The following is a 26054-nucleotide window of genomic DNA, read 5'->3' as shown; positions in this document are numbered from 1 at the left end:
GATGGTAAAAAACTCATGCTCCGTGTAAGCTAAGCTGTCTATCATTTAACTAGCCAGAGATTTGCTTTCAGTTTGCAGACTTCCATCTTTCTTTTCTCATGGGGTTACCCCTACAGTCTTTGTATTTATAAAAAAAGTTTAACTAGCAAACCACATTAAATATTATCTAACTATTCCCAGGCAAGGATATTTGCAAATCAGTCAACCATGGCTGTGAACATGCTTGTGTTAATGCTGGTGAATCGTTTGTTTGTAAGTGTCAGGAGGGATTCCTGCTAAGAGAGGATAGAAAATCATGCAGAAGTAAGTAGTCTGATATTTATCAGTATACTTTGTATCTGCAGCTCACGTTTGTGTAGAAATGCACTAACCAGCAAGAGCTGTCATCTGTTTTCAGATAAAGATCTTTGCAGATCAGTCAACCATGGCTGTGAACATGTTTGTGTTAATACTGACGAGTCATATATCTGCAAATGCCGTGATGGGTTCCTACTGAGAGAAGATGGGAAAACCTGTAGAAGTAAGTAGCATGCGGACTTAATTTGATGAATTTAATTAATTTGATTAATTTAATGAACACATACAATCGAGGCCTCTGCTGATGTATGTTGACTACCAACTCTTCTGTTTGCAGACAAGGATGTTTGCAATTCAATCAACCATGGCTGTGAACAAGTTTGTGTGAATACTGAAGATTCCTACATCTGCAAGTGTCATGAAAAATTCATACTGAAGGAAGATGGAAAGACATGTAGATGTGAGTAGCCTGAGCTATAAAAGCGTATTTTTATTTGAGGCTTTTAAGTGTTGTGGCTCTCAGTGTTTGCACATGTGTATGTTGGTGATTTCCAACTGTTTGAGCGGGTTAGTAAGAGATACTACTTCTGCCTAACAAACCTCGCCTCACAAACTCCATCCACTCTCCTCAGATCAAGATGTTTGCAACTCAGTTGACCATGGCTGTGAGCATATTTGTGTTAATACTAATGATTCCTATATCTGCAAGTGTCACGAGGACTTCATACTGAGGGAAGATGGGAAAACTTGTAGGAGTAAGTTGTTTAATCTTTGTTTTGTACTTACTAATCTGTTAATGAAACACACTGTGCAATTTGTGTCTTTAATATAGAATCAACTTCTTGGAAGGGAGCTCCTTCATAGAAGATTATTGCTATAATTTTTACATTTTGTGAAAGTTATTTACATAGATAACTGTGCTAAATATTATTTTCATTATTCCAAGGTAAAAATATCTGCAAAACAGTCAACCATGGTTGTGAACATGTCTGTGTTCCAACTGGCGATTCATACACGTGTCAGTGTCACAAGGGATTTATATTGAGGCAAGACAGGAAAACATGCAGGAGTGAGTAGCTGAAACCTTTATGGGGAATAAGTTTTTCAGTCATAAAACAAATAACAGACTTAATTTCACTCAAAGTTTGTTCATGCCAGTTTTGCATTTGAGAAATGGTCTAATATGGAAATTCTCTTAACAATTCTCAGATAAAGACCTGTGTAAATCCATTGACCATGGCTGTGAACATGTGTGCGTTAATAATAACAATTCATACAGCTGTCAGTGCCATGAGGGTTTTGTCCTGCGACAAGATGGGAAAACATGTCGAAGTAAGTAACTCAATATGTCTGTCAGCGTCACTACATAAACAAACAAAGACGTTATACTCCTTTGTCATACATTATTCCAGTATCATGTTTGGAGTCTTTGAATTTATAAATATGTTAAATACAACACATATAAATATTTCAATTTTCAGATAAAGATGTCTGCAAATCAGTTGCCCATGGTTGTGAACATATTTGTGTTAATAATGATGATTCATATATCTGCAAATGCCAGGAGGGATATGTACTAAAAGAGGATCAGAAAACATGTAGAAGTAAGTACATTTTACTTAAAAAGCATTTGTTTCTTTGATTTCTAAACTACTCGACCTTACTTCAAAAAATGCCTCACTTCAAACATGATACAATATTTGAAAGCCCAAAGCATGTGCGAGTGTGGTGGAAAATCTCTTGAGTAATTAACTTGATGCTTTCATAAGCAAAAAACTATCAAATTGGAACAGTTGTTTTGGTATAGCATCAAGTATGATAATAATAATTTTCAAACATGAAGAAAAAAAGCCAAAGTGAAATCTTGTTATCAAGGAATGTGCACTTTAATCAGATTCATATACTGTGTTGCTTTTACCTTTATATACTCTATTTTAAAATATCACTACTTCTATTTACTTATTTTCCGACATGACATGCTTAGAGTGTGACATACATTTATCTCATCGCCTCTTAATACTTGGAGGAGATATTCTTCTACTGCAACAAAGTAAAAACATTTATTCTGCAAAAATGGATGCCTTACTTGTGGACACTGTTATTACCAAAAGAATGGTAACAGGTTCATGGCTGATCTCAGTCCTGAGTAAAACCATTCACCATGAACTGCTGCCCTGTCTCGACTTCTGCAGTAATATTGAGGTGGCTCTGATATTCATATTCATTGCATTTCTATCACCTTAGTAAGCGTGACACATCTTTTCCTTAGATGACTGCAGAAAGGAATTCTTGGACAGCAGTTCTAAAATAGAGCTATTGTCCAAGAAGAAAAGGACAAGCCTTAAAGCTGCAAATTCCTTATTCCTACACTGAATTGGTAACAGACATCTTCAGTAATTTCTGCAGTCAAAGTAATTTCTGCTGCACAACTCTCTTGCACAGTGCTTACAATATTCTTACTGTACAAACATCAGAGATGAGTGGAGGTCAAAGTTTCTTTGGTCCAGACTAAGATGCAAATCTTACATTCCTTAGTATGGCAAATTCTCCCTGGAAGTTACACTGATCAAAACAGGAGCTCAGCATCTCTGCAGCCAGCCCCTAGCACAAAGCCTACTAGTCTACGCCTGCTGGAGGCATTCACTTTCCAAAATGAAGAAGAACACCTGACAGAACCAGTCTGCCGCTTTGAAGACATTTTCCATTCCCTAAATTCCCTAACTTTGTCACAGATGGACGGTGCCTACAAACTGCTTTGATTTTTGCGTGTGCACTTGCCAAAAAGTACGAGAACTCCAGATTTGTCAGTCTCCTGACAAACTCCCAGCTCTAATGGGTAAACCAGAAAAGGTTAATTTCAGCAATACATAAGCCTTCTAGTAACAAGATTGTTAGAGAGTTATAAGCAAAAAGCCTTATATAAACAATTCTGATCCATGTTTTGCAGCTAGGGACATTTCTAGAATTTACTCTCACCTAGTTCTTTAGTTGTTTTCTGCCACTAGAGATTTAAGTTTGTGCTATAAAAGCATGTGCATTGTCTGCATTTTGCCCCCAGACTTGAAACTTATCCTAAGCTCTAGGGCAGGCTACCTAACCCTTCTCTTTTTGCTCAGTCTTCCCCAAGCTCTTTGGCTCTTGCCTCACTGTTCCCTGCCACTCTAATTATGACTCCTAAATTTTCACCTCATGTGGCTTCACTGACTCATTTCCTTGTACCACCTTTACCTTTTTGCTACTTTTGCAACACAAATGCAGGTCCAATGATTCTCTTCCATGTCTTTTAGTGTTGGTCATCTATGAAAATTTAAAATTAGCGTACTGGCCTATCCCTGGAAAAAAATTATGGCAACTCTGTCTCTATATCCTAGCTATTTACTTCAATTATACAGTTCTCTCCACCAAGTCATTCTTAATTTGCCGATTGTTGCTGTATCTTTAAGAGTTGTAGTATTCTGCAAAGCATTAAGTCTCAGTAAGTATTCACTATGATGATATTTTTGTTAAACTCTTGGTCATAGGCGCGCCCTTAGCTTTCGATATAGACTGTACACAACATCTTTAGACACACTGGCAAAGTTGGATGAGCCAGGAACAAGGTACTCTAGATGATCTCTAAGTTTATGCAGTCCCTGGGTATCTAGATCCCTTTTTCAGCTTTGTAGAGATTTGTCATGATCTGAACACTCTGCTCCTTCTTTCACAGGATGCACTGAAGGCCCAGTGGACCTGGTGTTTGTGATTGATGGATCAAAAAGTCTCGGAGAGGATAATTTTGAAATTGTAAAACAATTTGTCTTGGGAGTCCTGGATACACTTGAGATTTCACCCAAAGCTGCTCGAGTTGGTTTGCTTCAGTATTCCAGTGAAGTTCGCACAGAGTTTACATTAAGGCAGTTAAGCTCAGCCAAAGACATGAAGAAAGCTGTATCACAAATGAAATACATGGGGCGAGGTTCCATGACAGGACTGGCTCTGAAGCACATGTTTGAGAGAAGCTTCACAGAAATGGAAGGAGCGAGACCATTTTCAGCACATGTCCCTCGAATCTCCATTGTGTTTACGGATGGACGAGCCCAAGATGAAGTCTCCGAGTGGGCTGCTAGAGCAAAACAGAATGGTAAGAGGAGATCGTTTTGATTCATTCTAAAAGGCAAACAATGTTAGAAACAAGATGTAGTAATAGTATGGATGTGCTACAGCATGTGCTAATCAAGAGAGTGTTTGCCATAGCAGTCTGGCTAATACTGTGACCACTGCAGCAGAACATTGGATCTTTAGTGTTCACAAGAGCCTTTGCTACATGTATGCAAAGGCATGTATGTAATTCCTAGTGTGGGACACATGATGAGTGTCTCGCCACTGGAGTTCCATGCCATCCACAGGTGGTGCCACTACCCACCTGGCATGCCATGCAGTGCCCTGATTAGACATTTGATACAGAGATTTGGGAACACTGGGAGCTTCATCAAAAGTTCTAAAAAACAATTTAAAAAACCCTTAACCTATCTCTTCAAAATACAGAAATCCATCCTCCTGAGAAACACTATGGTAATCATTAGTTATATTTTTGTTATATATGTATATATTTTATATAATATATAGAGAGATACAATATATAATATATAAAAATATATATAGAGATAAATTTGTATTTTTAACCAATTTTGTACTGCTGATGGCATTCTGGAAGGAAGATGGGTCCCCTTTACAAAAGGATGTAGCTGTAGTGCTGTCTCTCTTTTTCTTTCTATGTGCCTTATCAGGTGATACGCTGAAATGTAACTGAAAACTGGTGATTTTTAATTTAGAATATGTCTGGGCAGAAACCCATCCTCTAGGACACCTGTTCCACAAATCAGAAACTTCTCAGCTGTTGGTGGAGTCAACTCAAAATTTTCAAACCTTTTCAAGAAAAAAAAGGATCCCTTTTTCCTTTGCAAAGCATTTGCTATTTTATGAGAAACTTCTTTAAGAACAAGGGCTGATGGGCCACAGCACACAGAGAACAGCCAGACTTTAGAAGATGCTGCACATCTTTTTTTTCTGTTCTTGTTTTATTGACTTGATATATCAATCATATCTCGATGCATGATTAGTATAGTGTTGGTCAGGACTGATACTTCTCTGTTAGGAGAAAAGGGAAGAATGTCGAAGGGTATGAGAGGAGCATGTACTAGCAAGGGTGCCATTAAATGAAATGCTAAGTGTTTTTTAAAATATTAAAAACAAACCCAAAGATTTCTATGCTAACTAGTGAGATCTGCAGAACTACATCAAGGATTTACAGGACTGAAGGAAAGAAATACAAGCCAACCTTGCTTACGCAAGTCATGAATGAAACATCAGCTCCGGACTGCTTACGCTCGTATTTGTAATGCTACAAGCCAAATGTATCCCCTGTGTAATTGCAGTGTAGGCAATGTAGTAATGCTGAATATGAAATTGGCCTTGAATGCTTTATCACTGATACCTCCAAGACTTTAAAAAGCAACAAACCTCAGCATGACTGGTCCATTCATTAAATTGAATCAGCTTCTGACAAATGTTTTGCTTTCCTGGCTGAAGTGCAATGGTAGGCAGATTCATGACGAAAAGTAAGATGCTTACGTTAAATGTTAAAGAGTTGGGAAATGTGTATTTATGATGTTATCAGCCCCATGGTTCTTCAGCAAAAAGGCTAAAGTTGCAATTCAGTGAGTGTGCAGCTGTTACTACCCTGCGATAATAGAGATATCAAATCTCATCACCAACCAGGTGAAAAGGCAGCTTCTGCTCTTGAATATATAAAAAAGCTTGAAACACTCTGAAGCTAATAGTTGTATTATGAATAGCAAAATCAGTGCTAGCTGTGGACACTTTCTAAGCCAGAACTGGTGTAAAAATGTATCAGACCGTATGTTCATGAGAATAAAAAAATAACCGCTGAAAAAAGTGCTACTGAAGATCACCATGTTTTGTATTCATTGCTTGTTTAAGATCTGTCTAGTGAGAGGGTTGTGAACCACTTCCCTCCCTCCCTGCTTTCAAAACGAAGAAAACTACAAATCCTCATTTTCTTTCTCCCTAGCACCTCTGCTTGTCCTGAGCATCCCTCTTGTAAGGCTCTTTCTCTCCTAACCCACCAAACCATTTCTTTTCCCCTGTTCTTCCCCTTGTAGGTCTGGGTGCCTTTCAATTGCCTCCCAGCCCACTAGTGTCCTTTAGAGTGCAAGAATCTAGTTTCAATGTGTTCTGGGGATTTCAATGAAACATTAAGTATTTACATTTTTCTAAAAAAAAAAATAAATTACTGCCATCTTTCAGGATTCTGCCCTGTTTGCTGATATGGAACAGGTCTTCCCATCAACCTAGTAATTAGCTTTATTGCACACACCCTACAAACACACACACAAACCAAGAAGTTACAGTGCAACTGTGAGAGTGATTTGTGCGATTAGAATCATAGAACAGTTAAGGTTGGAAAGGACCTTAAGATCATCTAGTTCCAACCCCCTGCCGTGGGCCAGGACACCTCGCGCTAAACCATGTCACCCAAAATTCCATCCAACCTGGCCTTGAACGCTGCCAGGGATGGAGCATTCACAACTTCCTTGGGCAACCCATTCCAGTGCCTCACCACCCTCACTGTAAAGAACTTCTTCCATCTTTTGGATGTTTTGCAGTACTCCTCCTGGGTTCTTTTACTATCAGCAGTGACCAGGCAACTGTCATCTCTTTTACTTAAAAACTATTTGTTAAATTCCAGCAGAGCACTGAGTTTCTATGCATGTCAATAACTAAAACATATTAAGCATGTTCAAAACCAATTTTGAAGTTACACAGCATATTCACTTATACTCTCCCTCTTTCTCTAAAATGACTAATGCTTGTATTTTCCTTTCATGGAGAAACAAGGGTTTAGAACTGCTGATGTAACAATTTTGTGCAATTTCTCTTGAATCTAGGTATAATTATCTATGCTGTTGGAATAGGACAAGCAATTGAGGAAGAACTGCTGGAAATTGCTTCTGAGCCACCATACAAACATCTCTTCTATGCTGAGGATTTCACAGCTATGGAGGACATCAGTGAAGAGCTAAGAGCCCAGATCTGTGAAGGTAACAGTATTCCACTTTCATTGAGATAGAAGAGGAAGGAATGCTTATAGATCTTTTGGAGGCCTAAAAGGATGGGTATCATAGTACAGGTCATAGATCACTGGTGTCAGACATTGCAAGGACTGTCACTCATGGTAACTTCTGCCTTTTAATATATAAGGAATAATCTATCACCAGGTAAAGGCATATAATAATTGTCTATATTTTCATAAAGTTTGCATAAAATGCACACTTCTGTGCCCAGAAAAATCAATTGCTCCTTCCCCTTTCTTTTTCTACGGTTAAGTCAGCCATGCACTGAACCCCACCCTGCCAAAGAAGCATGATCTACTTCATTAGGAATGTGGGAGAATAATCAGGAATTTGTAATGTCTTAATGAGAATGAAAAAATTACTCTTAAGACCAGTGGCAAAAACTAAACCACAGCAAGCAATCAGGAGCTGTTGTGCGTATTTATAGAAGACTAAAAATAGCTCATTGAACATGTATTCACAGCAACAAAGAGTGGATCTGTTCTGCATAAGCTCCAAGTTTTGCTCCATAAACGTGGAAGGTTTGTTCCAGAAAGCACCCTTCCTCACTCTGGCACAAACAGCCTCTATATAAACATTCCCAGCTGAAGTTTTGCAAGGGGAAGGGGGAATGTGAGTTGGGATGAAAGCTGTTCAGCCAGAGAGAGGCCAGCATGTCTCTCCCACTCACACATTCCCAGGACTCGGTATTATTTGTACATTCAAATTGGTACCTGAAGCAAAATTCAGAAGTGTCACTATGAATAATAGTAGTCCTAGCACCAGAATTGAGCTAGATGATTTCATTTTCACTAAGTTATATTTGGTTGTTTTTCTTGGAGTTAAATGCAAATAGGTTTTATTTTCTTCTTTAATGCTACTGTGTAAAATTGGCTGGCGAGCAGCAGCGCATTTCTTCCTCATACAGATGTCAAGGAAGATTCTGGAAAAAAAAGAATCCAAGAATGTTTCTTAGTTTGTATATTCTTTGTGTTTCAGTCCTAAGAAGTCCTAGTTTCATCCTTCTGCAATACGAAATCCTGTGATAACATGACACCAAGCCTGTTCAATTAACTTTCTTATTAGGCAGGTAATCTGCTGATGACAGCTTGTCATCTTAAAGCTTGGGGAGACGCCAAAGCTATACTGGTTGCCAGACAATAATTCTCCCTCATTAGCAACCCCCAGAGCTCGGTGATGGAAATGCATCCTTCAGGTACCCACAGCGGTGTTTAGCAACCACGGCTTGCTTTTTACATTACCGTACGAAAAATAAGTAAATCCTGCCCCTCTGTGGCAGTTTCTAGACTACACCTCTAAGAACTGGGCAGAGCTGGTGCTTCTGTTTCTGTCCTCCTCCTCTCTCACCACCAGGCAATCCCTCACACCTGTGAACTGAGGGCTGACCCAGCCTTATTTTTCTGGACACTCCAGGACTACCTATCACTACTCACAACTCGTTCCAGCTGAAATTCTGCCTCCAAGCCTGCTACACAAGCTGCAAGTCCTTTTCTTTTCCCCTCTCTGTTCTGGTTTACTCTGTTTTGCCTCCTTCGCAACAGCAGTAATTTAATTTTCAGTCCAGCCTTGGTCCTTAGCTGAGGACTTCTGAGGCTCCAGCCTGTGAGGGCAGTGGGAGACCCTCTGAACATCACGGCCTCCACTGACAAAGCCTCTCATCCCCAGTCCCAGCTGTGGAGGGGCTGCATGTTTCCAAGTAAAGCAGAAGCCCTCCAACTCTCTTTTGGGGTAAGGCTTTTCCCTTTTATTCTGCAAGAAAGCATCAGCCTTGTAGAACAGATGCTGATTATCATTAATTATTCTTGACGACTTGTAGTAAAAAGAAAAAAGTGGTTTTCTCTTTTGCATCTTATTAAGAGGAATTCAGTTGGAAGGTTCCCATTCACTGCCTTGGTTAATGTTAATTTCTCATCTGACTGGAAGCACTAACAAGGCGACAGCAATGTCATACATAATACATACTCATCATGATTGCCTCTTCACCCCTGTTCTGAGCATGTGCTTTATGGGAGCCTTTAATTACATGGTCACATGCTATTTTTGTCAGAAGACCCCAGCACTGCTCAGATGACAGTACGCAGCAGCCTGCTGGTTAACATTCTGTTCTCCTTCTAAACTGAGATCATTATCACTGCTGCAAATAGTCAGCCACTGCTTTTGAATACACGCTTTTTTGAAGACACTTTCTCACAGGCTTTTCCTATCAAGATACTCAGGCTTTGTTACAAAACAGAACGCTAAAACCAAACACCCAATTTTAGCATTGTTCCCCAACAAATTTGAGTATTTATGTTCACTGCCCAGACTTCACCAAGGAACTTGGTTAGGATTAGCAGCCTCTATCACTACTTGTCTGACTTTATGGAGGTGACGAGATCAGAAATCTTTGGGCCCCAAGCCTGAAGAGTTGTTTCTGAAATGCCCAATTCCCTAACCAGAGACCGTCCGGCACAGTTCTACCAGTGTATCTACCAGTTTTCTTTCCTGTCCCTTACATCTGAATCCTAATTACTTGTCTGTATCAGCCCAATACCCAAAGCTCAAGCTTTTCAGGTCAGTTCCTCTGCCCTTCCTAGACAGCTTCCTCATACACCTACAGCTCTTAAATGAGCTCTAGAGCAAGTCATTACAGGGTCAAACACTCAAGGTTCATCTTACCTGTTTGTTTCTTCCCTCCTACACTGGAAGCCTCACCATCCTTGTTCCTAGCTAGACTCCTCACCCAGTTTGTCTCATTCTGTACCTTGTGATCTCATCCCACACCCCTCTGCCCAGAACTCTTCTCCAAAATCTGTGTTGCTTCCATCAGCTGGTTCCCACACAGACTTTTTGATATATATGTTATAGTTCTGCCCACTGAACTCTATTTTTCTTAATCACTCATCTCTGTTCACTGCCTCTTTCTCATGCTTAGTCATTTCAGCCCCCACACCAAGAGGGTCTCATCTTCCCAATACAGCTGTGTCATCTTGTGCATCTGTCAAAATTCACTAGACCAACAGAGATTCCAATAGCTGTAACAAACCTGCAGGGCCCAGGAGCATCTTCCACCTCCCTAGTGCATCTTCATGGTGTACCAGGAGAGTTTGCACCATCATCTTTTACCCACACACATTCACTCTTAGTGTAGCAGCTCTGGGTATATTCGCAGGGAAGCAGTCCCAGATGCTCCATCCACTCCCCTGGCATAGCTGATCAAGTCTTGCAGTTGTTAAATGTATGCTCTTCAGCTCACCTGAGCCACTAAGCACTCCACAGTTAATTAAGGTGAAGCATGAACCCATTCTGAAGGAATCCAAGCCACCTCTACATTACCCTCTTCTGACAAGAGGGGAGTAGTGCTCAGAATGACTCAAGGTGGTTACACCTGTATGTAAAATAGGTTTCCATTTCTCTCCAGACACCTTTTGACTAAGAAGATTGATAAGATTGCTATGTAGAGTATGAAATAAATTACTACATTTTAAAGGCTGTGCTTCATTAATTAGAAACTTATTTTTTAATGTAACTGTAGTGCAGCAAATAAACTCTACTCCATCCTTCTCACCTAAACACTCCCAACTCACTGATCAATGTTTCCCATTATAAAGGAGAAAATTGAAGGAGAGTAAGAAACTTCTTCCTTCTCCAAGCAGTTTTTATTCTTGTTCAGTTCACCCCAAAGGACTCACGGATGACAATGAAAGATACAAGAATATTCACTGAAGGACACAAAGTAGGTTGCTGTCATTTCAGATTGCTTCACTACTATTAATCTCTACATAAAGCACTTCTGGTTTTGGAAGAGTTCTTCTGATAGCCTGAGTTGAAGGGTGAGTCCTGGAGTTTCCATGAACACTGGACCTCTTCTAAACTGCAGAGGTATGAGGCATTCTCCATGTGTTATGAGAGACAAACAGCAAGTTACTGGTACGAAACATCATGTCTAGGGAATGTGAATATTTTTATTGCTCCTTTTGTGATCTCCTTTCCTTTGGCAATTTCTGTCTACCAGCCTTGAAAGAGACAGCACACCATCAGGATCCATCATCTGGGAAGCTTCGTAAGACTGGTCCACAGCGTTCAGGTTGGCTGCTTTAGCCCAGCATCCTGCTGTCTCCCCAGTCACTGCTAAGTTCTCTGTTCACACTGCCTCCTGTATAGAACCCTAATAATTCACCTATGAAAGAATTGTTCATCCCATTCCCCTCCTTACCCCCCTCCAAGCCACCCTCCTATCTGCAACTCATATCTGCTTTGTACAAAATATTGGAGATTCACTGTAACAAATGCATGGCTGCATGCTTCTTAAACCACCCAAATGAACTATTTCATGGGGAAACTTGTGTTTCAACACACTGCTTGGTATTTTAAAGCATGTTCAGGTTTCAGTCACTTCTGTTTCGCACACGAACCTTCACAACTTAAATCATGTATACAGTAAATACAGCCTAACAGCTCAATTCCTTCACTTCTTTACATCCCTAGTCCTCTCCATGAATGATCCTCATTGCAATCAGTGAGATTACTCACTAATTAAGGAGAAGTTGGTGCATTTGAGTAGAAAAAAAAAAAACAAACAACCTGTGAAGTGGGTTTGATTTTTAGACTTTTGGCGGGTTTCCTGCAGGACCTGAATCAACCACAATAGCCATCACAGATGTCATTGCCTGTCCCGATCTTGCAATACACCACAAGTATCTTTTTGAAGACAGTCACACTCACTCAACAAGAACAACAGGTAAAGAGGTTACCTTTGTTTAGTATAATCCAGACTGCTTTTTGAATATATAGGCCTAAGTGTTGGGTACTATTTCCCAGTATTTACAAGATCTGCCCCAGAGCATTCCTGTGGACGTTGACCCGTTTTGAGAACAGGAAGCTGTATTAAACCTGCTCTGCATTTATAAATCCTTGTCATTTCCTGCCCCATCCCATTTGATTTATTCAGCATTTAGCCTATGCTTGACTGTTTTTGTTTTTCAGCAAAAGCTTCAAAAGATAAAGACCAGTGCAAATGTGAAAACCTTGTGACATTCCAGAACTATGCAACCAATGAAGTAAGAAAACTCACCCAGCGATATATCCTTTCGCAATAATTCTTATATAAGACAAGGGGGTCAGGTTAAAAGAAACCATAATTGTAACACATTAAGTCTAAGCTGTTTCCATAGCTCAAATCAATCTACTGTAATGAAAAGCTAAAGTACTTAATAATGTTAATCTCCAAGAAGCAAGGCTTTTAAAACTTGAAATCTGCCTCTCCTTCGTAGAAGGAACTAAATATTAATAAGGATCCTAGCAGTAAACACCTTCAGCAAAGAAATGGCTGGTCAAATTAAAGGCTAACACTCTTTGTGTTGGGTTATTTCTTCAGATGGTATTGAAATAACATTTACTGCCTGCAGGAGTCAGAATACAGGAGATGTTTCTCTTCTGAACTGCTTGGTGAAGCACCAGATGCAGAGTCTTTAAAACAATACTCCAAGTGAAGAGAAATTCAGAGGACTGAGGACTGATTTATTTCACATATACAAATGTGCAGATAAAAATTAAGTGCAGATCAACAGCTACCCCACCTCCAAGTTTGTCTTTTCAAGGGAGCTGTCAGTACTGCAGCTTTTACACTACCTGTAACACCCACCAGATGTCTCAGGACACAACAGCAGCAAATGAGCAAAACAACCTTCTGTCATGTTTTACATCATGCAGCAAATTCCTGTATTTTCTTCATGAAAGCTGTTTCTGTCTCATCAAATACATAGTAAGACAACATCTCATTTTCTATTTAAGTTTTCTAACCACGTGCAAAACCAATAAGCATTTATTTCCTGCAGAGTGCAGCAATGACAACAGCTTGTAACTGTGTGCTTCCTAGACAAGAACAGCTGAAGACTGAGGAACCTGTCCAGTCAGGCCAACACAGCCCTCGCTTTACCTCCAGCCATTGTGTGTAACTGCAGCAGGCACCCTCACTCTCCCTCACCTTCCCAAGTGAATCCTTCAGCAGCTAGCTTAAGGAATCATGTTCTGATCACTTAACTAATTTTAAATTATTCCATGCTAAAAGTAGAATTACTTCATAAAGGGGAAAGAAACCATCACAAAAGGTTACTGCTAGGTGCTTCAAATGCTCATCAAGGGTCTTCTCCAAAGTCCCCAAATGACTTCAGTGGAAAACCTCTAGGTCATTTCCCACATCCTTAAGACCATTATCCACAGTTCCAACCTAAATGCTGAATGCAAAGAGAGGAGACCACCACTCTTTCCCCCTTAAGCAGAAGCCTTAGCCTCTTTACTGTTATCTCCTGCAGCTGGGCTACAAGAAACTGAGTTTACTCAGGATCAAAGAAAACAGAGCTTAGCAACATGGGCTTTTTTTTTTTTTTTTTTGCTTTACAATTTGAGCAGGCAACCCTGCAGAGTCTGAGAAGGACCCAAAGTGATGGAAAATCTGCTGATGCAGAGCCAGAGACCTAGACATTTTTATAGGAAGGAGCAGTGCCAAGCACTTCCCCAGTACTGGGCAACCACTGCTGTGAACAGAGTAAGAACTGTCCAGTTGCCTCTCCATTACGAGCCTCATTTCTCTGCCTTATCTGAACAGTAGCTCAGATACTGAGTAATATCCTAGTTCTTGGTAACTGGAAAAGTCTGCTGGCTACTCCTCATCCCAGAGATCTGGGGGTAGGGAAGAGGACACCTGGCTACAAAACTAGCTTGTTACAGAATATAAATTTAAAGGGACCAATCTAAACTGTTAATGATTTGTATCCAAATACATTTAACTTCTTTTATCAGTAGATGAAAGCACTTTCTACTGCTTGAACTTTGCCTCTGTAAACACCTGAGCAATGCTACATAGATGCTACACAGAAAGCAGCTCAAATGCTGCATATGGCGGGGCCAGCCCTAGATCCTGTGGAGCTTGTGCTCTACATATGGCTGGAAAGCACAGGCCCTGCACTACACCACTGCAGGGCTGCAATGCAAGATCACCAGCAGTCATTCTTTCTGCAGCCAGGGAGCTCCCTACAGTTTTAAAACCTACTGTTAGCTTACATGTAGTTTTCCACATGATGAAAACACTTTTTAAGCACCATTAACTACGGTGAGTATTTAGCTTCCCTTTAAAATAGAGGGAAGTGGCCAGTTTTCTGAAATACCTGCCTTTTCCATAAGCTGCAGCCTGGACTCCATGTCAAGGTATGCCAGTTAATGAACAGGGCTTCACACAGCTTTCTCAGTAAATACAGTAAATAGTAAAATAGTAAAATAGTAAATAGTAAAATAGTAAAATACAGGGAATATTCTACCAGAAACTACTGGGAGTCAAAGAGGGCAACAAAGAGGAGAAAGAACTGCAAGTTTACAGTCCACAGCGATCAGGCAACTGACACCTCTCTTCTATTATTGCATCATGTTAGTAGTTCTCTTTCCTTAACTTCTGTCTACTGGAAGAAATGACAAAGAGAATGGAAGACTTGGAAAACAGGCTAAAATACTGACCAAAATTTGAAGGCTATACTACACTGTATATTTATACATACAAACTTGTCAGAGCTATTTTCTTAAACTGGTTCTAAGTAAAATAACAAATCCTTGTGTCTGAAGTTGAAAAGAATATTTTGGATCCCTGCATCTATATACTATGTGTTCTGTCTTGCATTGATTGCAGATAAAAAATGTTGAAAATTTTATATAAACGATTTAGTAACCAGCAGAAATTCTAACTAAGCAGAACTAAACTGAAATAAGCTATGCAAAACAATAAAATGCTGTTATTTTTTGAAGTGAAACCTCCATGTTTTGAAGTACTTTTAGGGTATGAATTTATTTGGCTTGCTTTTCTGTATTTCTCTCCGCTACTCACTCTGCTAGTATTTTAAGCACCCCTGTCTGTGTGGATATATATTTATATATATATACACACACACAGAGAACAAGTGGGACAGCATTCACAGCAATTAGGTTTCGCTTAACAGTCTTTGAACATGAGTCGACTACTGAAATCAGCTGGAAGTAAAAACACAAATTTGTGTTGAAACTGTGATGAAAGTGGGAAGCTGCTGGATTATCGGAGAGTATCGTAATATGAGGTTTCAAATACTTGTTCTCTTACCACATCCAGACCACGTAACTTCTCCCTGCTGTTCCTTGCTCAGCATTAATTTTCCTAAATGCAACCAGTATTTTAATTATGAGGACATTTTTTGAGCAATACAACTAGCTGCAGGCCTGTTTGCGCCTAAGACAAATGAAAACAGTAAACTGCTTCCAGCCATACTGGCCAACTGAAGTGCTCTAATTTTCACCCTTTCCCCTTTGCAGCCACAGCATGCTTCTGCTTTACCATCACACTAACAGCCGCAGTTAGATTATCATAGCAGTATCTAAGCTATCTTGAACTGATCCAAATCTGTGGTTGCATAGGGGGAGACACCAGCACTTCCACCTTTGCTCTGACACACATTGGTTTGTCTCTTTACTATCTGCAAATGGAAATACACAGCTTCATCCATTCTGTAACTGAAGCAGTTGCAGCAAAACTAGACTAAGTGATCTCAGATAAGCTCATGAGCCATGCATGGATACAAAGCAACAAGTTTTAAAAAGTACCTTGTGCTTTGGCATACTTTGGCCAACAAATGCAAGTTCTGCAAGGATACCAGTACATACTGGTTTTCATTAGGTGTTTCTTCTACTGCATGTCAACAAAACACTGGCACCTCAATAATCAGTAACAAGGTCCTGCAGTCATGATCTCACACAAAACGGGCACAAATCTGTAAGACAGCAGAGTCCTCAGCAACAGTGACTTGAAGATGTTGTTAGAGACAGATGACTTTGTATTCAAAATGCTAAAAAAGTGACCAATTTCAAATCAGCTTTGAGAAGTTAACTGGCATCTTACTGGAAGTATGTTGTTACACATCATGTCTAGCACCTAGCCATCTTATTTACCACTTGACAGATACATATTCTCTTGGAAAGAAAAGAAAGGGGATAACTTGCATTAGTACTTTGTGATTGACTTGGGAGTGGGAATTTTTTAAATTTTAAGTAAACGTTATGGGATCCCCCACCAACATCTCAAATTTGCTTGTACTTCACATTATGCCTTGTTTTCGCATTAGCACTCCAAACCCAAAAACCACGGAAGCCCTAGCCTGCTGGGATTTGGCACCATACTTCCCATGATTACGTCCTCCTCCACTTACCTCTCGAGACCCACAACTTCTAGAGAAAGAAACAGGCAGGTTTTGTCCTGTGAAGGTTATTTCTAACAGAACAGGAAACAGCAGTGGTAAGGAATCTTCATTTATATAGTTTGTGCCCTAAAACCAACGTTATAATACAAATTTTTGTTAAAATGGATCTGTAACCAGTTTTATTGTAGAAATAACTCCTTTACACCATTTACTTCTCGCTGGTTTGTTCTGGCATGCTTCTGATGATGTCAGAGTCACCTGTAAAACAGAAATGCATTGTTACAAGAGGACCCACAGAAAGGTCTGTTTTCAGAGGTAAGCCAAAACCAACCACAAAAACCTGAACCACCCTCATTCTACAAATAGAAAAGAAGTTAAAAGCAATAAAAAACCAGTCTGTTCAGAAAAAACAATATTTTGATGGCTTGGTAAGAAATACTTGTAACTGTATTTTGCTAATCCATACACAATACTTTTACAATAATTATGTATCTGTCACTAGCATTTACAAAGCCAGTACTAGAGCAGCAATCTAGTGCTGGAGGACACAATGCATAGTTTTAATATAGCGAATGTCTAGCCTCCCCTGATCACGACAGCATCAGGACAGCGAGAATATTCGCATTCCATTACACAGCAGTAAGATTTACTTGCAGTTCCTTCCCCACTCAAAAACAAACCTAGAAGTAACATTTTGAAAGTTAAGTTTACAGCTAGTATAAGCAAGCTAAATAAAGTTTTCTGAGGCAACAGCGAATTCAAAACTATTCCACTTGGGGAACATGTGGTGTGGAAGTTATTACAGAAATCATTAAATCCATGTATATGCATTTTGGAAACAGAACAAAAGACTGATTCTTCTCTTAGAAGATTCTGGAAAGAGGATAAATCACCTCATTAGCAGTCTAGGAATTTGGACACCTCTCTGGGACAAAAACTGCTTCCAAACCAGAGTAATTACGCACAGACTTACAGATTTAAAATAAAATGTTTAATATAATTTTCAGCCCTGGATTAGTACCCACCTACATATAGGTTATTTTTGTATATATCATTCTGGGCAGCAGGACAACTCACAATCCTTTGCCTTAGATCAAGAACAAACAGGTTGATGTAAGCAGCATGCTGCACAAGCTGATATTCTAGCTGATGGGCTCAGAAACACATACCATAAAGTTGCTTCCCAGCCACTGAAACCTCATTACAGTCCAACAGGCAGACAAAACTGAGGCTCACAGGGTTTAGCATTAAAAGGAGCATAGTGCAAACATAAGCAGCAGCCATTCCAGGTTCTAAGAACCTAGGACTCACAAAAGAAGAGGATCTTGGTCAGAGGAAATTATAATTAAGAGTTAAACCTGACGGACAGTTCAGCAAAGTGTGTCATCACACCTACATGTCAGCTGCTCAGTGCTGCTACTCGCAGGGGAACAGAGGAACCACCAACACACACACATTTGGTCACTATACCGTACGAGACGTACCTGGGTCAATGATAGCCAGTGTGCACACTCTGTAGTACTTTCCACATGCTGTGCCCAATTCGATGTTGTTGCCGCTATAGTGGTGGACACCAGTCTTGGCGAGCATAGCGTAGTACTCAATCTCTGATTTTCTGAAATTCAAACACTAGCGTTAGAGTACTGACACTGTTCTCATCAACTGTAATACAGCGAGAACAGCTTTAACTCCAACCACACTTAAACCTCATGCAGTTTTCCTTCCCACACAGGAAAATATCTGTTCCTTGCCTGAGCCTGTGTTGTAGCTCAGGAACCCTTATCCAGCAGTATGCTGAAGGTATGAAATCACAAACCCACTTCTGGAGTGCAAATCCTTGAGGTTCCTCATTTCTACAGGAAAGAAGAAGATTCAGAAGTTCCAGACTTCCAAAAGATTGTAGGAGCTAAGCCAAAGTGCACAAGCTATGACCATTACTAATGCTCATACCCAGTGGCCAGATGCTGAACAGAGATCTGACTGCTGCTGCTAGCCAAGAAAGAAAATGGGTATTCTTTCTTAAAAAAAAAAAAAAAAAAAAAAAAAAAAAAAAAAAAAAGAAAAAAAGTCAATTTGTATTCCCTTCTCTTCTGACTTCCAGCAGGAGATTCTAGTGGTCAATATTGTTCCTCAACCACTTTTGGGATCCCCACTAAAACGCTGCCTACTGCAACGGTCCTGCCATTTCTCAAGCATCTAATTTTGGTTTTCTGCATTTACAGTTTCTTAAATCTGTCAATACCCCTTGACGACAAGTGCCCAGAAATTGTGAGAAGTATCAGGAAGTCAGTAAAGATTTCATTCTCAATAAAGCAATTTCACTGGCCAGGAACCTAAATTTATAGCTTGGGCAGCAAATTTCATGTGCTTCAAATACTTTAAATTAGTGTAAATTGCCAGTTTTCCTACCTGTAAAATTATTTCCCAACACATCACTATGAAAAACCCTACATGAATTCAGCCCCGTTATACTTTCAATGACTGCTACCACAGTGTGAAAAGCTTCCAGTCTCTTTACTAGTGTGAACTCTTTGAATTGGAAAGCTAGAAAAACGTTAAGAAGCATTTCAACACCTCCAGACATGAAACTGTCACACACCAAACAACCCGTCACTTTTATTTCATAGCACTCCAGAACATGCCAGTGAAGTACTCTGCCTCAGTAATTCACAGGAGCAATTAACAGGAAGTACACTGTATTTGTACAAAGAACCTGCCTTAAAGAGTTTTTTCATACATCTGCTTACCTCAGAGCAGGGCAGTTGTTGGCTAGGATGACCAACTTGGCTTTGCCCTGACGAATCATTTTCAGAGTCTGTTTGTATCCTAATACATATTTACCACTTTTCATAACCAGCTGAAGCCTAGAGTTTATGGACTCTAGGGACTTTTTCTGAAAGAGATACAGAAAAGCATTATTGTCTGGTACTTTACAAAAGTAAACATAAATAAGAAAATTAAAACATTCCAAATACAAGCAATCTGATTCTATGATTCTAATGATTTCCCTATAATTTGCAGTGCAGAGTAAGAAAATCCAGCCTACCATATGAGTATGAGAAAGTCTGTGGATAAGGAGGTTGCTGATGCTTTATTTTCCCAGCTCCATAAGAACACCTCTTACCTACACATCTTACAATAGGAAAATACATCTTAAAGCATTGTTGCTGCTGTGTTAACCAGTAACATCCATGTGTATTTGACAGGCCTTTATCAAAGCTCAGCTAGTCGAGTCCAAGTAAATACTACTTCTGCCTTGCAAACCTAAGGCTTGGACTACTCCTCTTCCTAGGGCATACGCTAATAGCACGGTTAGCAGAAACAAGCAATGACATGCAGTAAGAGCTGACGCTCCAACAGGAGAGCGTGGTGCTCTTGACAGCAGACAAGCACATTTGCAAGGGCGAACATTAGCCACCATCTAACTAGAAAACTTGACTTGCCAGAGCCGCTCTAACAAAAATACAAGAACATGGCATGAAGCGCAAAAGCTGAGCTCCATCCGCACTAGGAAATCAGCACCAGCTCCCCCTCCCTCCAGCCAGCACCGTGAGCACCCCGGGAAGCCGCACAGGAGGGAACCTGAGACAAAGTCGCCGGTGGGAGGCGGCTGCAGGGCGCGGCTGGAGCCTGTGCGAGGAGGCCACGGCCCGAGCTCCGAGGGCCGCGACTGGCGCCTCGGTCTGTGCCCAGGCGCCCGCCCCAGCCCATGCCGAGTGCACTCTGCCTCACCGCGCCGCGAGCCGCCGCGCTCCGCCGCCACGGCCCGGCGCCACGTGAGCCCGGCGCGGCCCGCTCCCACTCACCGTCTTCTTCGCGGCCACCATGTTGCTGCCTCGCGTCGGGTCGGGCGGTACCTGGAACACAGGGGAACGGAGGAAGAGTTATCACCCAGGAGCGGCCCCCGCGCCCGCCCGCCCGCGCCGCGCCGGCCGAGCCCCACTCACCGGAGACTCGCCGCCAAGATGGCCGGGCGGACGGAAAGGAGCGAGCTCCCACCGCGCACCGCGCTTCCCCGCGCGGCAGCTCTCGCGAGAGCTGAGCACCGCCGCCCCGCACCTCCCTCCGCCTGCCAGCGCGCCTGCGCTCGGCGCTCAGCGCGGGGGGGCCACGGGCTGTGCTGTGACAGGGGGAGGCGCCGCCATGGGCGACCTCAGCGTACCTCGGGTCTCCCCTTCCCCAGGCGCACAGACTCCCGTGCTCCACAGAGCGAGTCTGAATGCCCTTTTCCCCCTTACAGCCATGAGGGACACTTCAGGCGCTGACCAGGGAAGCCCCGTGCAGGGATTGTCCCAAGCGCCCCGCGGTTCCCGTCACCTGTGGGGCTGTCACTTCTGCCACAGGGCTGATGTGGGAAATTATGGTTTGGGGAAAATAGAGTTGGGCATCACAAGCTGCTGGAGCAGCAGACACACGTGCTGGTCTGGCTCCATGTTGCCCTGATGGAAGTGCTGAGCACGCTGGCTTTCTGTAAAGCAGTGGTGCCTTAGTTTCGCCATGCCCAGTAGCATCTGCCTGCCCCGAATTCTGCACTGCGGTCATAAATAAACTGTGCTGATGAGATACAGCCCCGGGCCGAGCACACAACTGGATTTTAAACGAAGTGTGACACTGAGCTTGGGAATGGCTGAGGCTGTGCAGTGGCCTTGGCCCATGCCAGAGCAGCTCGGTCCTGTGCTGCACTGGTGTCACCGTGCAGGGAAACCTCCTCCTTCCCCCGTGAGCTCTTGAAGCATCACCTTGAGAATTAGCTTGCTATAAACATGGCTATGACATGAGGTTCTTAGCTTCAGGTAAAGATGAGTTGATCGTGGTTGATCCCACGGTGTCCTGCCTAGGACAGACACCCGTGCTGCTGCAAGGGGCAGCGGCACAGCACCGGTTCAGCTGGCACCTGCCTGGGCATTGCGGGACCTGCGATGTGGGTGTTCGGGTGAGGGGTTTTGGGGACCTCCTGTGACACTGCCCCAGGAGGAGGCCTGGGGGTCCACCTACAGGACAGCAAGTATTCTGTGATACCTCTTACTGCTCTTAAGACACACTGCACCAGAAGGGCACCCCAGCGTATACATTTTCTTATTAAATTACAGCTTTTCTGGACTTGCCTGGGTTAGCACAAGCATGGGAGTGTGTTGTGCTTGTTGTGCTTGTTGCCTTTAGGAATTCTGATGCCTTTGCCAATATGGGATATGTAGCAACAAACTAAAAAGCCAAGCCAAAACATGTTGTATTCAGTAATTCTAGTATGTTTACATTAATAAAGCTTACTTCAAATAAGGGAAATAATTTATAGCAATAAACTGTCATGCCTTTCTACTGGTATGGCTACCTCCATGCTCACTTTCTTCTGCTTTATGTTAGAAAAAAATATCACCAAACTTAAGTGGAGCTTAAATATCCCAAATGAAACTCAGGCATTGGTCCATCTCTAATGGTAAAGTCCACTGGGAATAATTTCTAGATTAAGAACACAGAAATAATATATGTACTATATAAATAATATTAAAAAAATAAATTTTGTTGTGTCTCTATAGACCCATTTCATTTACTGAAACAAAATAAATTTCAACTCTTTACAGACTATAATTGAATAAATTTTGAAGTGTACTTCAAACTTTTATTTTCTTTGGCAGCTGAAAAGTAAATGCTATTCCATGTCTCATTCTTTTCTTGCTCCTCTTTGCCCCAGCACTCAGGTGCATTGCTGGATATTCCTACCATCAGGTTGTGACTTTGCACTTAGTTCTTTAAACTTTTACCTGGTTGGTTGTGGTCAGGTGAAACATTCATCTGTTCTTGCTTGTTGGAATTACTGGGAGGAGAATATAAAGCTCAGTGAGCCCCGTGAAGTCTTCGGTGTGATTCCTCTCAACTATGCTGTCTTGCAAAATGTGGGAGCAGTGCACGGCTCCGGCAGAGGGAGCTGTTTTCAAGGGCACCCTTGCAACCTCCGCTCAAGTTAGGAGGGAACGCAATACCTGTCTGAAGAGTTTATAAAACTGGTTCTTTCCAGCGATGTGTTTTTGAAAAAAACCCTGTATTTCCAAAAGAACTTTTTGACAGACACTGTCGTCATTGAACCCCAAATTCTGTCCCTAAATCTGGGTGGAATAAGGATCTGTGGGGGGAAAATTCATGCAGAAACGAGCGCTACTGACTCTCACCCCCCCAGTCTCCTTTCTGTGGCCATGAAGGCTTCTCCTGGGGACCTGTGGTCCATAAAATGTCTTTTAGGGTCAGTCCAAGTCAGTTGAAAGCAACACTAAAAGGAACAAAAGGCTTTGGCCCCCCCAAAATTCCTTAAACAATATTGTACAGCCACTGTTTTGTTAAAAATCAGCAGCTGGGAGGGGATGGGTATTTACAGTGCAGGGGTTTGAGAATTAAAGCAGGGGGGAAGGCACAGCAGACATCAGCCAGAGTTTTGCACCCTCCGCAGCTGATGCTGAGCTCCCCTCCATGATGATGCAGTGATACAGCAGAAATAAAAGAAAAGGAGGGAAGAAGCAGACAGTATCTCTAACTTCAACAAGCAAGTCTCAAGATGAAGAGATCCAGGGAGCAGCTGGCAACCTCAGGAAAAGCAGCGTCACCTCTCTCAGCACTAACAGCAGGTACCGTGGCCACATCCAGCTCTCCTGCCTGCCCCGCCAGCCACGCTCAGCCAGGGAGATCAATTCCTTCATGAGCTGAGTCGGGTATTACTCTGGCTCAGGGGCTCTGCAGGCGAGTGCTTGGTTTGGCAGGGAAGATGCGCATGCAGGGAATAGAGAGTACATAGAAAAAGCAGGGCCATGCTTCCTCCCTTATTGCTTCTCCCACCATGGCCTTACTCTGCACTTGCCTAGTGAGAGGGCAGGGGCAGGGTTTCCAACGGAGAGGGAGATAATTTCATTCAGATCTGGAGAGTGGAGAGTGGTGGTCTTGAAGGAGGTCTTTCGCCACCCTTCCCTCATGCCCCCAAGATGCTGAAGAGGTTGTGTAAGAAAGCCCCAGTTTAGGAGAGTGAGAGCACTGCAAGTAAAGTCACTGGTGGAGCATTGACCTATCCCAAAAACTGGAGAGCATTTCAATCATTTTGGACCTGGAAGAAAATGAAACCAACTCAGTGTATCTGAGACGTTCTAACTGACCTAGAAGATGGAAAACATCTAAGATCATAAAGCAGCCTTATTTTCTTTGAGACTTTTTCTTGAGGACATGCGATCACAGATTCCTAAGTCATGACTGGAGTAACAGTCTAATGGCCACCCTTCAGCTGGGGCCATAACTTCATGACATATCGATTTCAGTAGAGATAGCAGCTGAAGGAATTCCCACCCTGAGCTTTTGTTTTGTTTTTTCCTCACAATTGTTCTTAAGTCAGGTCAGTGCTTCATTTGACGTCCTGCTGGAGGTGGAAATGTGCAGCCAGGGAGGGGGAGATGAAAGGGAAAGGCAGGGAGCTCCTGTGGCAGCACTAATGCCAACGCGTCAATCAGAAAACGACAGTGCCAGCCACGGTAGACAAGGTTCAATTCAAGAAAGACAACGGATCTTTTGAAAAGCTGGTCCTGCATCTTTATTTTATCAATATGATGAAAGCATACTGTTTTGATAGTATAAAAACATGCAAAAATATAGTCCTGTTCTTTCTGACATTTTCAGTCCCATCAAAATCTCTGCACAGTTACACAATAAGGTTATGTGAACACCTGCAGCTGTTATTTTCTCCTTTTGCGCTTGTCAGAGCTATTAAAAGTGACAGATTGTTCTCTGATAATCATCGCATTTACAGCAAATGCAAACATGTTCATCTGATTTTCACAGGGTCATGCACCGACCTATCCCCTGTATTGTCAGGCAGATGAATGCAGCTCTTTGTTTCAGATCTCTGGGAAGCTGGAATCCCAGTAATGCACAGGTCCAGTGGGCCTGAATGCAAACCTCTCCTTGGCCACCCTTCCTTCCAGTAGGTTTATTAAGGGGACGGGAACTCCCAACTTATATTCATGAATAAAATAGTTTTCCTTGGCCTGACCCAGAACGTGGCAATACAGCTGATACACTGAGGTGCAACCTTGTCCTGCCATGGCCCTTCGTATGTCCAGCTCCAGCACTAGCTCTGTTGTATCTAGTCTTCCTGCTGAAAAGATGCAACTTCGCCATTACTCGAGGGAGGAGGGAAGAAGACATGAAATTGGTATTTAGTGATTCTGGGAGTGACCTGACAAATGGCCCTTGGGTTCTAATTCCCACTTCTGTACCGTATCCAAGGGCTGTTTAAAGAACATGAAGTACAGAGCAGCCCTGGCCCCCCTGGTGAGCGCTCTTGGCTGCGGATACATGCCCACACTTGTTTCCCCTCTCTGGCCTTGTAAATCTTTCCTTGTAAATTCCTTTCTCCACTGTCTCAGTAAGATGGATGGCAGGTGCACTCTGCACAATTTACCCTTTGTTTAGGACACGGAGGGGAGCAGGTACGAAGCTCCACAGGCAAGAGAAGGAACTGAATGTAGCTTTCCCTTTTTTATTTTCCTCAGTGCCTGGTGCTCAATGAGTCTGTCCTGGTGGCCTGGCCTCCTTGCTTTGTTCTCTGAAACAACATCACAGAAAAAAGGTGGGATAGCAGGTATGTTTGCTATCCCTCCCTTGCATATGTGCTGTCTGCAGGCAGCTTCCCCAGCTCCTTCACAGGCACAGGCGCTTCTACTTTCCTATCAGTGGGAGCAGAGCTGTCCCAGTCAGCAGGCAGTAGGTGGGTGCCCAGGTGTCTTCACACACATGTCCACCTCTGACAAAGCATGAACATTAGATATTACTGAAATTAACTTTTAAGTTGCTAAGCCCTTCACTGCACTTCTGCTTTTGTGCTTACATAGCAGCTTTATGCTTTGCTAATGCTACAGTTACCAGCATTCCTAGTGTCTGGTAAAAATCTTATATACAGCCATAGAGAAATCTATACAGCCTACAGGGTTTTTTCTGTTATTTTTTAAAAGTGTCCTAAAAATGAACTCGAGCTGAGGAAGCAGAAGTTAATGTGTTTAGACTTACATGGTGTATTCCCTCCTGTGTTGCTCCTTGTACATTTGCCAGGTGATTTCCCAGAGTGACATGGGTGCACTTGGTGTGCACTGTACATGCAGTAAGTCCAGCAGCTCCAGGGTACACCTCATATCTGTACAATACATCCCTCACATGTGTCAGTCTTTCCCAGGGGTGCCAGAGCTGAACACTTGTGCTGCAGTGGTAGTACACATACCATATAATATACCCCATGTCCAGGATTTCCTTATGTACTGCAGCCTGGCTGGAGTTAGTGCTGCTGCTCCACCTTGGCTGTAGGACATCAGCAAGCCCTGGACAAACGTCCAAAGACAATATGATTTGTCTGGACAAGTTTCTTGATGGATTAAAAAAAATGTTTATTTAGAACAATGGGTGATTAAAT

General features: G+C 42.2%; 2 protein-coding genes and 1 non-coding gene across 5 annotated transcripts in view; 1 reads left to right on the top strand and 2 right to left on the bottom strand.

The window, feature by feature from the left end:
• The window catches only part of MATN2 (matrilin 2), a 68795-nt gene extending 53849 nt beyond the window's left edge, over positions 1-14946 (top strand). For 2 of the 3 annotated variants that reach the window (XM_030510655.1, XM_030510647.1), the window contains exons 15-27: positions 181-303; positions 398-520; positions 635-757; positions 930-1052; positions 1244-1366; positions 1507-1629; positions 1779-1901; positions 4004-4417; positions 7245-7397; positions 11425-11496; positions 12040-12150; positions 12396-12491; positions 14865-14946. In XM_030510655.1, the coding sequence (XP_030366515.1) occupies positions 181-303; positions 398-520; positions 635-757; positions 930-1052; positions 1244-1366; positions 1507-1629; positions 1779-1901; positions 4004-4417; positions 7245-7397; positions 11425-11496; positions 12040-12150; positions 12396-12491; positions 14865-14917 (1760 nt within the window). In that variant the 3' untranslated portion in view covers positions 14918-14946. The remainder of the gene's footprint in view (positions 1-180; positions 304-397; positions 521-634; positions 758-929; positions 1053-1243; positions 1367-1506; positions 1630-1778; positions 1902-4003; positions 4418-7244; positions 7398-11424; positions 11497-12039; positions 12151-12395; positions 12492-14864) is intronic. The other variant, XM_030510663.1, reaches the window with a different exon arrangement.
• RPL30 (ribosomal protein L30) lies at positions 13757-20694 on the bottom strand. The gene is made up of 5 exons (XM_030510689.1): positions 20569-20694; positions 20428-20478; positions 19369-19514; positions 18106-18236; positions 13757-16879 (listed from the first exon to the last, which is right to left on the bottom strand). The coding sequence occupies exons 2-5, from the start codon at positions 20446-20448 to the stop codon at positions 16830-16832; spliced, it is 348 nt and encodes a 115-aa protein (XP_030366549.1). The 5' UTR covers positions 20449-20478; positions 20569-20694; the 3' UTR covers positions 13757-16829.
• Positions 17112-17246, bottom strand: LOC115600789. Its single transcript, XR_003989153.1, has one exon. It is a non-coding gene; the product is annotated as a small nucleolar RNA SNORA72 (small nucleolar RNA).
• Positions 20695-26054: the final 5360 nt, after the last annotated feature.

This window comes from Strigops habroptila, chromosome 1 (genome assembly GCF_004027225.2).
Source record: "Strigops habroptila isolate Jane chromosome 1, bStrHab1.2.pri, whole genome shotgun sequence".
Classification (NCBI taxonomy): domain Eukaryota; kingdom Metazoa; phylum Chordata; class Aves; order Psittaciformes; family Psittacidae; genus Strigops; species Strigops habroptila.
Note: the sequence above shows the minus strand (reverse complement) of the source record. Positions and strands in the feature narration are given on the sequence as shown.

Excerpts from the sequence above, each read along its gene's own strand:
- RPL30 (XM_030510689.1), bottom strand. The coding sequence starts at position 20,448 with ATGGTGGCCGCGAAGAAGACG. Across the intron at positions 19,515-20,427 it reads TGGTGGCCGCGAAGAAGACG|AAAAAGTCCCTAGAGTCCAT; the intron begins GTGAGTGGGAGC and ends TATCTCTTTCAG. Across the intron at positions 16,880-18,105 it reads ACTGGCTATCATTGACCCAG|GTGACTCTGACATCATCAGA; the intron begins GTACGTCTCGTA and ends TCTGTTTTACAG.